The following is a 13,882-nucleotide window of genomic DNA, read 5'->3' as shown; positions in this document are numbered from 1 at the left end:
GTGGGGAAGGGCAGTGCTGCCTCCGGTGACGTCCCCTCTGCAGCCCCGAGGGGAAGGTTCCCTTTCTCCTGCTCAGACCCAAGCACAGAGTTTGTCACATTTGGGCTTTTAATCCCATCAATGAGTGCTGCTCTCAGAAGACTTCATTCATTTGCACGCATTAATTAATGAAATTAATGTCTCATGCTTTCTGAAATATCCTTTCTCCAGAGCTTAACGCCAAAGGCTCTGGCTCCATTAAATCACATCCCTGTAATAAATTGCCCTGCTCTGGCTCCTGCCCCACACGGGGCCGCGGGCACACTGGAGGCGTGAGCAGCATCCCCGTGGGCCAGGCAGGACCGTCCTCATCCCCATCCGGGCTACCAGCCATCTTATCTGAGAGCAATTGCTGGAGTCTAGCTAGCCATGCATTTTAAGGGTCTAAAATCCCCTAGAGCTATTTATTTAGTATGATATAAATATGAATAAGTAGATACACTGGAAGAACATGTACTGATCCATTCAGCAATGAACCAGTCTCCTCCCATAACCACCAACGCCTCTGCAGCTGGTGCCAAAACCACTTATTTCACTTACCGCGATCGCCTCCTCCCCCCCGTCCCAGCCCAGTTCCCATTTTAGACACGAACCCGCTGGCCCCGCTGCCCCAGCCCGCAGTCCCCAGGGGCTGCCACCGAGGGAGCCCCACAAAGCCAGCGGCCCCGAGGTGCGGGCTCTGCCCCGGAGCACTCCCCCCGCAGAGGGCACAGCCTGGGAGGTGCTGCCACGCTTCAGATGTGTGGGCACCCTGCCCCACCGAGCCACCCGTGCCCCACCGAGCCCCACACGCTCTGGCTGCAGGCAGGAGCTGCTCCAAAGCCCTGGGCATGCCCCAGCCCACCCTGCCGCTCACCCTCTCCTGCAACAGCACAGCTCCCTGGGCAGGAGTGCAGATAAAGCCTCTGCCTTAATTGCCACCTCTTAATAAGGGAGGGGAGGGCTTCCAGGTGCTTCTGCAGGAGCACCCCTGGGCTGTGCTGGTAGTAGGACCCCGGTGGGGCAAGTGCAGGGGTGGGGAGGCTCAGCTCAGGGGAGAACAGGCAGTGGGGTGGGTGCCGATGGGGAACACCTCCTCTGGAGCCTGCTGCTGCTGTTCCAGTAGCACAGGGAGAAGGCAGCGTCTTGGAGGGGACGCCAGCGCAAGTTTTCTTGTTGAACCTGTTGCTGCTGTGACACGAGACAGGCATTTCCCAAGCCGTGAGGCTGCAGCACAGCCCCTGCTGCAGGCAGCGACAGGCTGTGGTTTGGCTGCCTTCAGCCGCAGCCCCCAGAGCTGGGGAGCGGGCAGGGATGCTCCTGGCGTGCAGAGGGCTCTGCCTTCCCTGGCACCCCCCTGTGTGGGGGGTCACCTCCATGGCAGCCCTGCCCTGCACCTCCCTGCTGGGCAGAGCTGGGATGGGCTGGAGAGGAAACCCCCAAGGAGGGGATGAAGCAGAAGTGGTGCTGGTCTGGGGCGGTGGGACTGGGAGCACTGGGGCTGCCCTGTGCCCGTACCGGTGGGGTGCAAGGAGGAGATGTGCTGGGGACCCGGCCGAGCTGCGTGCTGATGCTTTGGCCCTTGTAGGGGAGGGATGTGCCCAGGAAATAGCCTGGCTTCCCCAGAAAAAGCCCTTCCTGGGCAGCTGGGTCCCTGGGGGGCACCTGGTCCCAGGGAAATGGGGTCAAAGATGGAGCTCTGGGGCCCTGGTCCAGCAGGCTTTGCTCTTGTGCGTGCTGCAGAGCGGCTCCCACTAGCCATGGCCGTGTTGGGGTGAGCCCGGCCGCTGTCACATGTGGCCGGTTCCTGTTTTTTCCCACGGCCTGGAAATCCCCTGACTTTCCACCGGGGTGAGGAGGGGTGAGGAGCGAGGACCCCCGCGCCCAGCTGGCCCCGTGCCTCCCCGCAGCTTCGGGAAGAAGCGGCCACGGGGACGGACTGGCAGCCTGCCGGGAGCTGGGCTGCCCCAGTGCCAGGGGTCCCGTCTGTGCTGGTGGCGGGGCTGGACCGGGCAGGGAGGCAGGGACGGGACCCGGCAGGGACCGTCCTGGGGTGGGAGAGTCCTGCAAAACCACCTCCTGTTTGGGCAGACCCTTCCCTGCCCCTCTGGCTGGGAAGTGGGGCCGTGGCCGAGGGCTCTGGGCTTTGCCCCATCCGGTGGAGGGGACGAGGTGGCAGCGGTGGCCGTGCACCGTGCGGTGGCCCACATGCAACGAGTTTTGTAGGTGTCAGCCTGACCCCCTGGGCTCCTGGGCAGGCTGACCTCCCCGCTGGAGGTGAAGATGCTGGTGCAGATGCTTGGGAAAGCCGACAGAGCTGCAAGGCCCTGCTGGGAGACAGTGCTGGGGCATCCGAGGGGGCCTGGGGACACCCCCTGTGTGCTGGGGGTCCCTGCAGTGAGACCCTGGCTTGCCCCCCTCCAGCTGCCCATTCCTGGAGGGTCGGGCAGGATTTCGCCTCCGGGGGAGCCTCTTTTCCTGCCAGCCCGGTGGGGTGGGCAGCAGGACGGGCAGGGAGCAGAGTGCGGCTGATGCAACGCAGATACGGGAGCTGCAGCCGAAGCAATGGGAGCTGCCTCCCGCCTGGGTTTCTCTGCCGTGGACGGTTTCCAATCGATCCTGCCCTCCTGCTGCTGGGAACCCGTCCCTCTCGGGAAGGGGAAGCACGGCACTTACCAGAATTTGGGTGATCGCTTTCCAGCACTCTGGACTCGGTGCCAAGATCGAAGTAAATCACATGTGGTTGGGCGCTGTCATGAGAAAAGCCTGCGAGGGAGCAGCAGCGCTGCAGGCAGGAGCCGGGGGGGCTCGGCAGGGCAGCCTGCTCCTGTGCACCCCCTCTTCTGTGCTCGGGAGATGCTCAGCAGCCCGTGGAGCTTCCCCTACCTCCTCGTGCAGTTTTGGGGCTGGACACCCCAGACAAACCAGCAACGGAGCTGGGGTGAGACCCGGAGCATCACCGTGCTCTGACCCCCGTCCCTGGGGACCCACCGAGCCTTGGGGATCCCAGGGTGGAGGGATTGCTGTGACACTGCTCAGCCCCCCCAAAATGGGCTCAGGGCGCTCCTGCCTGTGCTTTGTGATCCTGTGGGGTGCCAGGAGCTCTCGTGAAAAGGCAGAGCTCGTGGGTTTGTCCTGTCCTGCCTCAAAATAACGGCTCAGCTTTTGGAGCTGGTGCCCCATGTGTGACTCCCAGCCGAGCCCGGCTCGATCCCTTTGCTAAAGGGTTTTTAACCCCTAGTGCAGCAGGGCCTGGGGGGAAGCTGCGGCCGCAAGCATCTTGGTTCCTCCGTGTGTTTGGAAGCGGGTGTGCAGCTGGTAACTGCTCGGACCAAGCGTGCCGGCACCTGCGACCAGCTGCTCCCTGGCGGGAGCTGGCACGGCACGGGCTGGGCCGGCGGCCTCTACGCTGGAGCTGGAGCTGGCTGTCATAGCGCAAACCCTCGCCCCAGCGATTTGGCAGGGCACGTGCTGGCTGGGCTGGGAGGGAGGCTGCAGCGTGCTCCGGTGCGCCCGGTGAGACCCTTCTGACGCCCTTATGGGGGGAAAGCAGCGGTGTGAAGCCCGAGCCTTATTAGACGGCAGAGAATCCCCGCAGGAGAAGCGTCTTGGCTGTCGCCGAGGCTGTCTGGGGCTGGTGGCCGTGCCAGCGCCCGTGCTGAGAACAGCTCGTCCCCCTCGGGACGTGCCGGGGTTTCTGGCCGGGGCGGTGGAGCTGGGCGCTGGGCGGCTATTTTGGAGGACGCCCTTGCAGCTGTTTGGCCTCATCCAACCCCCCCGGCTTCCCACGTGTCACCCCCCGGTGCCGGGTGTCCCCTCGCTCAGGACAAGGAGGAGGAAGTGCTCCCGCTGCCCAAATCCAGAGAGGAGCTTAAGGAAACCATGGACCTCTCTGGAACTGCTGTGCTGGGGATTGCTGTCATGCCCTCTCATTTTTTTCCCTAGCCTTCTCCAAGCTCTTGTGCATGGCCACAAGGGCTAGCAGGCTATTTTCATTTTTTAATAAAGGTAGATATTCCCAAGTAACCAAATCCCTTCCGGGAGAAGGGCTTATAACATGTTTTAGTGCAAAATTCAACGTAAAGAAAACCACAACTTATTCAAAGGGAACCATTGCCCGTGTCAAATCAGGGATGTTTTCTTCTCCTTTTGTAACGCACCGACCAGAGCAAACGGCAACAGCTGGAAACTGTGGCAAACAAATAAGAGAAAATAACAGCTGGAAATTTGTCAAACAAATAACAGAGCCTTTAAAAAACAAACAAGCCCAGGCAGCGACTCCCTCGCTGCTCGGGCTGATGCAGAGCTGTCCTCGGGGCTGCGGGGTCGGTGCAAACCCACCGGCCACCCTGCCGGGAGGGGGCAGCTCCCCACTCCCTCTTTCTCCCACATAGAAACTTTCCTGTTGCAATAAAAGCGGAGAAGAACAAGTTTTACACAGATTTCAGCAGCGTCCAGCTTGGGGGGGTTTTGAGGAATCTGTGTCCCTGCCTTTAAATGCCCTTAAACACGCGCTGCTGAAAGCACGGGACCACCGGCGCCGGCTGGGAGAGCTGCGGGAGAAGCTTTGCAAGGCGGGCGAGCGAGTACGGAGCCAGAGACACCGGACTGGACCTGGTATGGCCTCTGGTGCTGGCAGAGAAAGCGGGAAGCCTGTGGAGATTTATGGCACCAAGAAATTTGCATGACATATTAGGAACAATCTCCCTCAAGAGCCTCAGTTCAGCTCTGGCGCGGGCTGCGCCGGGGGTGGGAAGGTTTCTAAAGGATAAACGTGTGCCGGAGGTGATCTGCACTGGGGGCTGCCTCGGGGGGACCGGAGGGCTCCTGGCAGGGGGTTTTGGCCCTGCGTTTCCAGGCCTGGCTGTGCTGGGAGGAGCGTCCCTGCCTGTCCGCTGCCTGTCCTGCCTGCTGGGGGGATAAGCCGTTTGGGCAGGATTATCTCCGACGGCGCCGTGTGTCTCCCGGGGCCTGGGGTGATCCCTGGGTGCTGCTGCTGAAACACAGCGAAAGGCAAATAAATAGTTGTGAGATGAAAAAAAGGGCGAGGGGGTCGGGGGGGGTACATGAGCGAGCATCTGGAACGAAGACGACAAATGATGTCGGTAAATTCCCCAGGAAATCCACCTACCGCAGCCAGAGCGACGTCCCCGGCCGTTCTCCAGGCGGGGAAGGGTCGGGACGCAGCCGGGGTCAGCTGTGGTTTAGGGATCACTGGATGGTCTTTCCCCAACACCTGAGCCCGCGGCCAGAGGAGGCCGTCGCGCTGCCGAGGACGGGCAGCAAGGATCGCCTGCGGGTTCCAGGATCGGCAGGAGCACGAACGCTGCGGTCGACTCGATGGAAACGCTTCCCCAGTCGCGCTTTTGATCGGGAACGGAAGACTTCAGTGCCCGCGCTGACAACGCACAGCAGAAAGAAAACAGACGCCGCCTCCCAGCCCAGCGCTGGCTTCACTTCAGAGGCTGCTGCGGCGTCCCCGGTGCCTGTATCACCTCTGAGGGTCACAGATAAAAACCGCGTTCTGTTTTATTTGCTGTCCGTTATTTATTATTATCCTGGAGCGTGAAAACAGGCGTTGGGACTGAATGCCCTCAGCAAAACACCCAAGTGTGCCGGACCCATCGGGAGCCTTCGGTGGGGGCAGGACGGGAAGAAGGGGCCTGAGCGGGCAGTGCCGGGGGACGGGCCGGCGGGCACCGAGGAGGGGAAGGGTATCCCCACCTCAGGAGAGCTCTCGTAGCAGAATTCCCCGCACACCTTGCAGAGGTTTAACGCACGTTAAATTTAACACAAAGTGTACGGGTCAGCAGACGAGGTTCCCAAGAAAGACGCGGTTTGACTCAAGAGCGTTTGTGCTCTGCCCGAAAACGGGCAGTGCCGAGTCGCTGACTGTTCCTAGAAGGCGGCGGTGGAGGAGCAGCTGCCCGGCCGTCAGCCCCGGCCAGACCTGAGCCCGCTCCCCGCCGACAGACCCGCCGGACGGGCTCTGCGTGGCAGGGAGGGCACCGGCAGCAGGAACCGCTCAGCCCCGCCCGGCCCTGCCCGACTGCCCTGGGCAGAGGCGGCTGGGACACACCGGGAGCTGAGCGGAGCTCCGCAGGCCTGGGGAGCTGGCGCACGGGAGACCGGGGAGGCCCCAGGTTCACCCCAACCTTGGCGCTGCTGCAGGGCAGCCCCAGGGCGGGCAGCCCGTGAGGACGGCGGCAGCGGGGCCGGCTCCCGGCAGGGCAGGGCTCCGCGCCCCGGCAGGCCCGGCTCCGCTCCCGGCGGCCCGGCGCCCCGGCGGGGCAGGCCCCGGCAGGCCGCGATCGCAGACACGGCGGGGACAGGCCCCGCGCCCCGTCTCCATGGCACCCGCTTCCCCTTCGCCCTCCGCCCCCTGCCCTTTGCCCTTTGCCCTCCACCGCCCCGCCGCCGTCAGCCCCGCCCCTGCCGGTGACGGACAGCTCCCGCGGTCTATCACAGCGCCCCGCCGCCCGCCAGAGTGGGTGGGCGGGCTGGAAAAGCGGCGAGCCAACCGGAAGCGAAAGGCGCACCGCCGGCTCCGCCCCCTCGTGGCGCCGCCGCAGCCAACCAGCGGGCGAGCGCGCGGGGGCGGGGCCGGCGCCGCGGCCAATGGGAGCGCACGTCGGTCGCCAGGGAGGTGCGAGGCCCGGAGGGGGCAGCGGCGGGAGCGCGGCGGGGCCGGGCGGGGGCGGGAGGTAAACAAAATGGCGGCGGCGTGCGCGGTGCGGCGGGGGTAAAGGGGCGGCGGCGGGAGCCGGCGGGCTCGCGGGGCGGCTGGAGCGGGCCCCTGGGCAGGGCCGCGGTGGCAGAGCGGGGGCAGCGGCTGGCGGGGCTCCCCCCGAGGCGAGGGGGGCGCGGTGGGGGCGGAGCGCGGCGCCGGGACCCGGCCCCGGCCCGGTTCCCGAGCCCGGCGGCGGGGAGGGGGGACGAGGCTGCCCGCCCCCCTCCCCCGACTCGACAGCGGGGTGCGGAGGCCCGGGGCTGAGGGAGCGGCCGGAGCTGCCTGCGGGGCTCGTCCCCGGCCCGCGGGGGAAGGGCCCGTCCCGGGCGGGCTCCCCCCGCCCCGCCGTGGGAGCGGGGAGCTCGGCTGCGGCTGGGGAGCAACCGGAGGCCGCCTCGCCCCCCGGGGCTCCCTTCCCTCCTGGCTCCATCGCTACTTTGGTTGCACTGCAAGTGTTTTATCCCGCTTTCGCCCCTTCCCCGCTTTCCCCGGGGGCGGCTGCGGTGCCGCTCGTTTCCCTCCCCACCCCGGGTGACACCTGGGGAAGGGGCGTGGGGGGGGGGACCCCGGGCGAGGTTGGCATCTCCTCGTTGACCTTCCCTTGGCAAGGGAATGGGGTGTTTTGGGTACTGGGCAGAGAGAATTACTTCCTCCCGGTTGTTGCCGTTTTAAGGTGGGTCGGTAAAGCTCTAGCAGGTTTTGTGTTGTCTGGCACCGGCTGACACCTGGACCAGTGGTGGTGACACATCATGTGCCAGGCGGAATCCAGGTGGTTGAAGGATGCCCCTGGGAGATCTTGATAGGCACCGAAGGCCTCAAACTTTTGTAGGCGTGAAAAGCGAAGACGTTAGAATTGTTTCTGAAAACTCCTTCAAAGAAACTTGGTTCCAGCTTCCAAACGGCTGAAAAAACCCCATCTGTGTCATACCCGGACGGTGAGGACAGCAGGGCAGAAACGCTTCCCCTGCCACCCGGTTTGGAGTTGGTGACTATGATCTACTAGGAATGGAAAGTCACGAAAGAGACTCGGCAATTGTCTGTTTTTATGTGGTGGCCTAAAGTCCCAGAGGATGACCTAGCACTTAAGAATCAAACTGGGCCAAGTTAAAGGCCAAGTTGACTTGAAAGAACCCTAGCAGTGGGACCAGGTCGGAGGCAAAGCAAGTCCCAAACTGAGTGTATCTGGTCAAAGATATATATTCTTTTTAAAAGACATTGTGTTACTGGAGCCAGGCCTGGATCTTTTAGCATCCAATTGAGCTGGAAGCAGCTCATAGGTTTTTTGGTTTTTTTGTTTTTGTTTTTTTATTCATGTTTGTACAATCTTCTGGATATTTTTTTTCAAGAAGGAGTAAAAGGGAGTGTTGGAAACTCATAAACAGGATTAAAACCCTGAGTGCTTAAGGAAAACAGGTTAAGGAACTTAATCCAGGATGGATATGCAGGAGCCACAGCAGCTGGGTATGTTTGTAGAGAGCGAGCTGATGTCTGTGGGGATGGACACTTTTATCCATCGCATTGACTCTACGGAGGTCATCTACCAGCCACGGCGGAAAAGGGCCAAGCTCATTGGCAAATACCTGATGGGAGACTTACTTGGAGAAGGGTCTTACGGCAAAGTCAAGGAGATGTTGGACTCTGAAACCCTCTGTAGGAGAGCTGTGAAAATACTGAAGAAGAAGAAGCTACGCAGAATTCCCAATGGGGAGGCAAATGTGAAAAAGTGAGTAAATATTTCTGGTAGCTGGGAACTGAGGGGTTAAACTTTGTCATTATTTTCCAGGTGAAGTTCTGTGTCATTTTAAGTAACAACTTGGCCTTCTGCTGTGGAAGTGCTTCCTAAACCGTAGGTAGTCGGGAATCTCTTTACCGTTGAACTGCAGCCAGTACGGAGGTTGGGAACAGGGAAGGGAGCTGGTTCTCAAGGGCAAGAGGGGCAGGTCTGTCTGTCTGAACAGACAGCCCGTAACACACGCCACTTCTTTAATAGCATTGCTTAAAGAGTAAAATAGTATTTCTTGAAGGAATTCCTCTTTAAGATTTCACGTTGAAGAGGTAAACTGTGGTGCTGTTGGCTAGGAAAGGTGAGAGGTGGTAGAGCTGAGAGTGCAGAAATACACTTTGTGTCGTTGCGGTCTGCAGTATTTGTGTATCCGTCTAGGGGCGTGTGGTTCCTGAGCTCTTTGGGATGGCAGTTGTTGCTCCTACCCATGTAGTGGGTGCCTGGAACGTGATCCAATGTATTGGGCACCCAATGGGCATAGGAAGCCTTGGGGTTTATTCTTGGTTTCGCTCTGTCTGATGAGTTTGGGAAGTAATTCAAGGCTCTTTTCAGTTGACTTCTGCAGCTGTAAAATGGGGACAAGGGTTGTCAACCTTTTTTTTTTTTTTTCCCAGTGACTCAAGATCTGTGCTTGGAAGCTTTCGAAGTGCCAGTTACATGCTGATTAGTCAGGGCACAAGTAACTAATTAAAATTAACTGTGGGAGAAGCCTGGTGTTATGCTTCATCTGTGGGGCTGGGTGTGTGAAACTTTCCCTTTTCTTGGGGCTGTGCTCTGCTTGCGGGGACCTCGCAGCCAGCTGTGTTTTCCGCAGCAAGCTGTTTGTCCCAGCCCTGCGAGATAGCTGTTTATCTGCTGTGAAGGGGAGCCTTCCGCAGCCAAAACAAACTATTTGCAAGGGTTTATCTCGTAGTGGGAGGGAAAACTTATGAGATGTTTAGAAGACTCTTGTATTGCGCCTTTAGCTGTGGCGTGCTGAGCGTAGAGCCCTGACCTAGCAGAGTCTTGTTTCTGTTTCGCAGTTTGGTTTGAGTTTCCGAGCTCAGCTGCGAGATATTTCACATCCTGTACCGGGACTTCTGTCAGTGAGCTGTTTAAGTCTGCCTTTTAACCTTCAGTGACAGACTTAGCTATGAAATAGTCACAAATCCTAATGCCGGGACCTCCCTTTCTCTCCTTTGCTGGCTCGAGTTCAGAATCAGAGTAAACTGTTGGTTAATGTGTAATAAAATGTTTCTTGCTTTTCTGGTAAAGGCATGAGTGCCCCTTTCCACCCTTGCTGCCTCCTTGAGTTACATCGAGAGCTTCTACTGGAGAAGGGGAAGATTGTTCCCTCCTTTGTGAAAGTTTAATTTTCTATTTTTTCCCCCTCTTACTGAAGAAGGGCTTGCCAAAGAACAGGATAATTTCCTGGTATCGGAGCCATGGTGATGGTCCTGTGTCCTGAAGTGAACTCTGTAGAAGTTTTATTCATGCACAGAGCCTGTCTGTGAATGTCTTGTTTGGTTTCACTGAGGTTAGTTATTAAAGCAGACTAGCCAAGCACTGCTCTGTTTTGCCGTGGATGTTTTTCTGGCTCAGCTGCACCTGCTTCAAAACACTGAGGCAGATTTTCGATGTTGTCTTGTAACAAGGGTTTACTTTAGTTCAAGTTCCTATTTTTGTCACCTTGTCCTTTTCTCTTTGTCCACCTATTCGTTTGCTTTATCTGTTTTTTCAGTGGTGAATTTTTTTAGGGCAAAATGTCATATTTTTGTGGTACCCATGGAAATCTGACCTTAGCAAAACCCTTTGGCACTACCACAACAGGCAGCAAAAGCTGTCTCCGCTCTGAGTAGACCTGTTGTGGTGAGATACGCCATCAAACCTGTATGGTTTGACTGGTCAGTATGGATGGGGGGAAGCAAACCATTGCTGTATTTCCAGGTCCACTGGAAAGTACTCCAACATAATTTTTTTTTTAATGTCACATTGCTTGGCCAGACTCCATTAAAATTTCACTTTCTACAGCTGCGTTTGAGCAGTTTTGCTGAGTGCTTTATACCTGGCAAACTACTCGCATGTAATAGAACAGCAGAAAATCAGATTGTGAACTGAATCGCACCAATAGGTTCTACTTTCTTTCTTAAAAGCTACTAATAAGTGCAGTAAAAAGTAAATATGTCATTCCTGTGTTAGTGAGGCCTGCTTCCAGTCCCACTTGCATCCTTATCTAGACAAGGATGTCTGCAGCTCAGTACATGTGCGAGATGAGTGTGATTAGTTGTCTAATCTTTGTAAACATCCCAACTTCAGTTGGTGCCCTCTGAGGTTAAAAATCTCTTCATCTGCCACCAGAACTAGACCAGTGCTTGGTGCTCCCTCTCCCTGCCGGTGCCCCCGGTGGTATGTGCAAGCAGAAGGCTCTTCCAAAGCGTTTGCGATCATGGTAAATGGTCAGGAGTGAGAGTTTTCGGAATCCCTGATGAATTGTTTTCTCTGCTGGAGAATCACTGCGTAACGCCTTAACTATTAGCCTGCTCTCTGCGGCTTCATTTCTTTGTGTAGTGCTGCAGGCGTGTTAGAAGTGCGCTGGCAGAGGGTCTGAGCAATTAGGGCGTGTGTTCAGGCTTGGTTTAAAAGTGCTTATCTCTTGGAAGTGACCATTTGCTTTTTCAGCCTCAGAATACCTTGTACAGTTTTCTCTTAACTGCAAAGACGGTGCCTCTTCTTACTAAAGTGATGTCCAGCATTTCTTACCATAGGGGAAAAAGCTGCATAAGTGACTTGGTTTGTTTGACAGAGATGTAATTGAATTATTACAATGGGCTTGTGCCTCTGCCATTATCGCAGGATGCCTCGGTATTGCTGCTGCTGTGGTGAAGGTGAAACTTGCATTGATAGTGTGTCATCAAAGAAATTCCCTAGAAAACAGTTCCTAGACTGTTGGCCCTTGGGTAATTAGGTGAGTGGGTAGTATACAGAGGGTAATGACAGCAAGGGAAAGCACAATAACGATGAGCTGCGGAGGATGGTACAGGGCCGTGCCTTGCGTTGGGGACCCTGGATACATGGGGCTGGAGTTACAACGCGAGGAGCTCTGACTGTTAATGCCATCTTTGTGTTACTCCTTACTAACGTTTGAGGCTGCAGCCTTATCCTGCGTGTGTGGGCTGGTTGCCCCAGCCCTGTCTCTTGGTGCGGTAAAGAGTTCTGGGGACCTAGAAATTATGACTGAAAGATGTTTGAGACTTATAAAATTGAATGATTCTTCTCTACTTCAAAATACTCCAGTTCTGCCCCTGAAAAATGAGCCCTTAAGGGATCTGTGAATCCTGGTGAGGATGTTGAGGGTTTAAACTCGTAAGACTCCCATTTCCCTAAGTCAGTCTAGGGAATCTGCATTTCTCTTCAGTCACTCTAGAGAAAGGTTGGGGTGGCTTAGTCAACCAGACAGTGCTATGGCTAATTACTGCTTCCAGTTAACATAAAAAAATTAGTTTAGTAGGCTTGCCAAAAAGATGAAAGAAAATTTGGAAGACTATTTGTCTCTAGCAGCACAAGTTTAATAAAACTGTGTGCTAATAGCCTCACATTTTAATTAAGTGTTTGGGACTTTCTGTGCGTATCCCAGGTGTCTTGTACTGTACTTACCACACTCAGTGATTACTTAGATTTGAATATATGCTCATTAGAATTCCTTAGAGGCTTAAAATGTGTAGTAGGCCTGTACTTTGACAATTTGCTCTTTGGGTCTGCAAATCAAGAGTCTCGCACCTCAGAACACGGACAGTTCTGCTGAAGGAAGGACTTGTTGCAAGCTGCAGAGGCGTGTGCTTTAGATGAAGATGGGCTAAAGCTGACTCATCTGTTTCCTGTCCTCACTCCCAACCAAAAAGGTCTGCAATATGTAACCGGGTGGCTCTGTTATTTTCTTTGCTAAGCTGGATATTTGCTTGGGTTCAGTGGTGAAATGTTGGAGACTGTAATCCGTAGAAGAGCGCAGGTAGCTGTGCTGTGGTGGATATAGGGCTTGTAGTGTCAGGCATCCCTGCTGGGAGTGTGGTGTGGAGGAAGGCCTGGAACTAGTAAAAGGAAAAAGTAACTCTGCGATCTTCACCTCCCTTAGCAGTCCCTCGGGCTCACACACGCAGTTCTGGAGTAGGGGCCTGCCTGCGAGGGCTGGCCTGCCTGTTGCTGTCAGCTTCTGCACGGTGAGAGCTGTCAGGGTCCAGGTCGCCGTGTTTGGTGGCAGAGGGTGCGTGCTGATCTGTTTGGTGGCAGAGGGTGCGTGCTGATCTGTTTGGTGGCAGAGGGTGCGTGCTGATCTGTTTGGTGGCAGAGGGTGCGTGCTGATCTGTGTCGGCAGCATTTAACCTCTCGGGGGCTTCTGGGTGCACGTAAAGAAAGAAGCGCGGTGACCACAGTGGGTGTTTCTGTGTCTTGACTTGTTGTGGCCCCAGGGGAGGGAGAGGCAGTGGGAACGTGGTGGAGATGCTATAATGCTCACAACGTTATTTTGGGTAATAGCTGGAGAAGAACCGTTTGGATACTAAAACTTCAAAGATGTAGGTCAGCACTAGATTCATCAACATGTAATGATGTCAGCCCCTCCCCATGTCGATGTACATTCGGACGTGTAAAGCTTAGTTTGAAGAAGGAAATAGTGAAGTGCTCTGCTCAGTCTCTTATCTGAAGCATCACTCATGCTTGTGAGAGCGAAGAGGTGCAGTTTCTCACGTGGATGAAGATGACAAGTTGCATCCTTGCAAGTGGAGGGCTATTTTTTAGGTGAAATAAACAGGAAAAAGCTGTTCGCAAGCTAGACCTTTAAGTTAATCTGCTTTTATTGGGGATACTAACTTGTAATTAAAACTTGCTTTGGCTATACAGGATTACAAAATCAGTCTAAATAAATACATAATGTAGTTGTTCAGTTGCGTAAAGACCATGAATGATTCTTGAGTCCTTTGTAGCAGTTAGCAAGAATGGTGTTAGTGGCTTTATGGTATGTGCCAGAACTGGCATATGGAGCTGTTCTCTGCACGTCTCTTCCCTTCGCTGTGGCACCAGCTCTGCGGTGGAGGTGTGCCAGTTCCTTGTGCCTGGCTCCTCAGTACCACGTGCCGTATGTAGAGAGCTTGAGATGGGCACGGTTGTGTGCCAGAGAGTAAAGGAGTGGGTGAGGGTAAGCTGCTTCCAGGCTGAAAGCTCTCGCTGCAGACCTGCTGTAAACCCTGGTTTCTGACATACGATCTGACCTGGTAGGTAGTATGGAAAAGATTCACCGTCATGTGTCTCCAGTAAAATCCTGAAAGGTTAGACCTGTGGAGGAAACTTGTCAACCAAAGGAGGGGAATGAATCTTTTGGC

At 56.1% G+C, this 13,882-nt stretch overlaps 1 protein-coding gene across 2 annotated transcripts in view; it reads left to right on the top strand.

Annotated features, from left to right (window-relative positions):
* The first annotated feature begins 6,760 nt into the window (after window positions 1-6,760).
* Window positions 6,761-13,882, top strand: part of STK11 (serine/threonine kinase 11) — a 47,011-nt gene continuing 39,889 nt past the window's right edge. The window contains exon 1 of one of the 2 annotated variants that reach the window (XR_012039626.1): window positions 6,761-8,471. Coding sequence is in view for 1 of the 2 variants with exons in the window: in XM_072845852.1 (XP_072701953.1) it covers window positions 8,182-8,471 (290 nt within the window). In the remaining variant the exon portion in view is untranslated. The remainder of the gene's footprint in view (window positions 8,472-13,882) is intronic. The other variant, XM_072845852.1, reaches the window with a different exon arrangement.

The sequence above is a fragment of the Ciconia boyciana genome, chromosome 24 (assembly GCF_034638445.1).
Source record: "Ciconia boyciana chromosome 24, ASM3463844v1, whole genome shotgun sequence".
NCBI lineage: Eukaryota > Metazoa > Chordata > Aves > Ciconiiformes > Ciconiidae > Ciconia > Ciconia boyciana.
The sequence above is the reverse complement of the archived record's forward strand: the minus strand, read 5'-3'. Positions and strand labels throughout refer to the sequence as shown.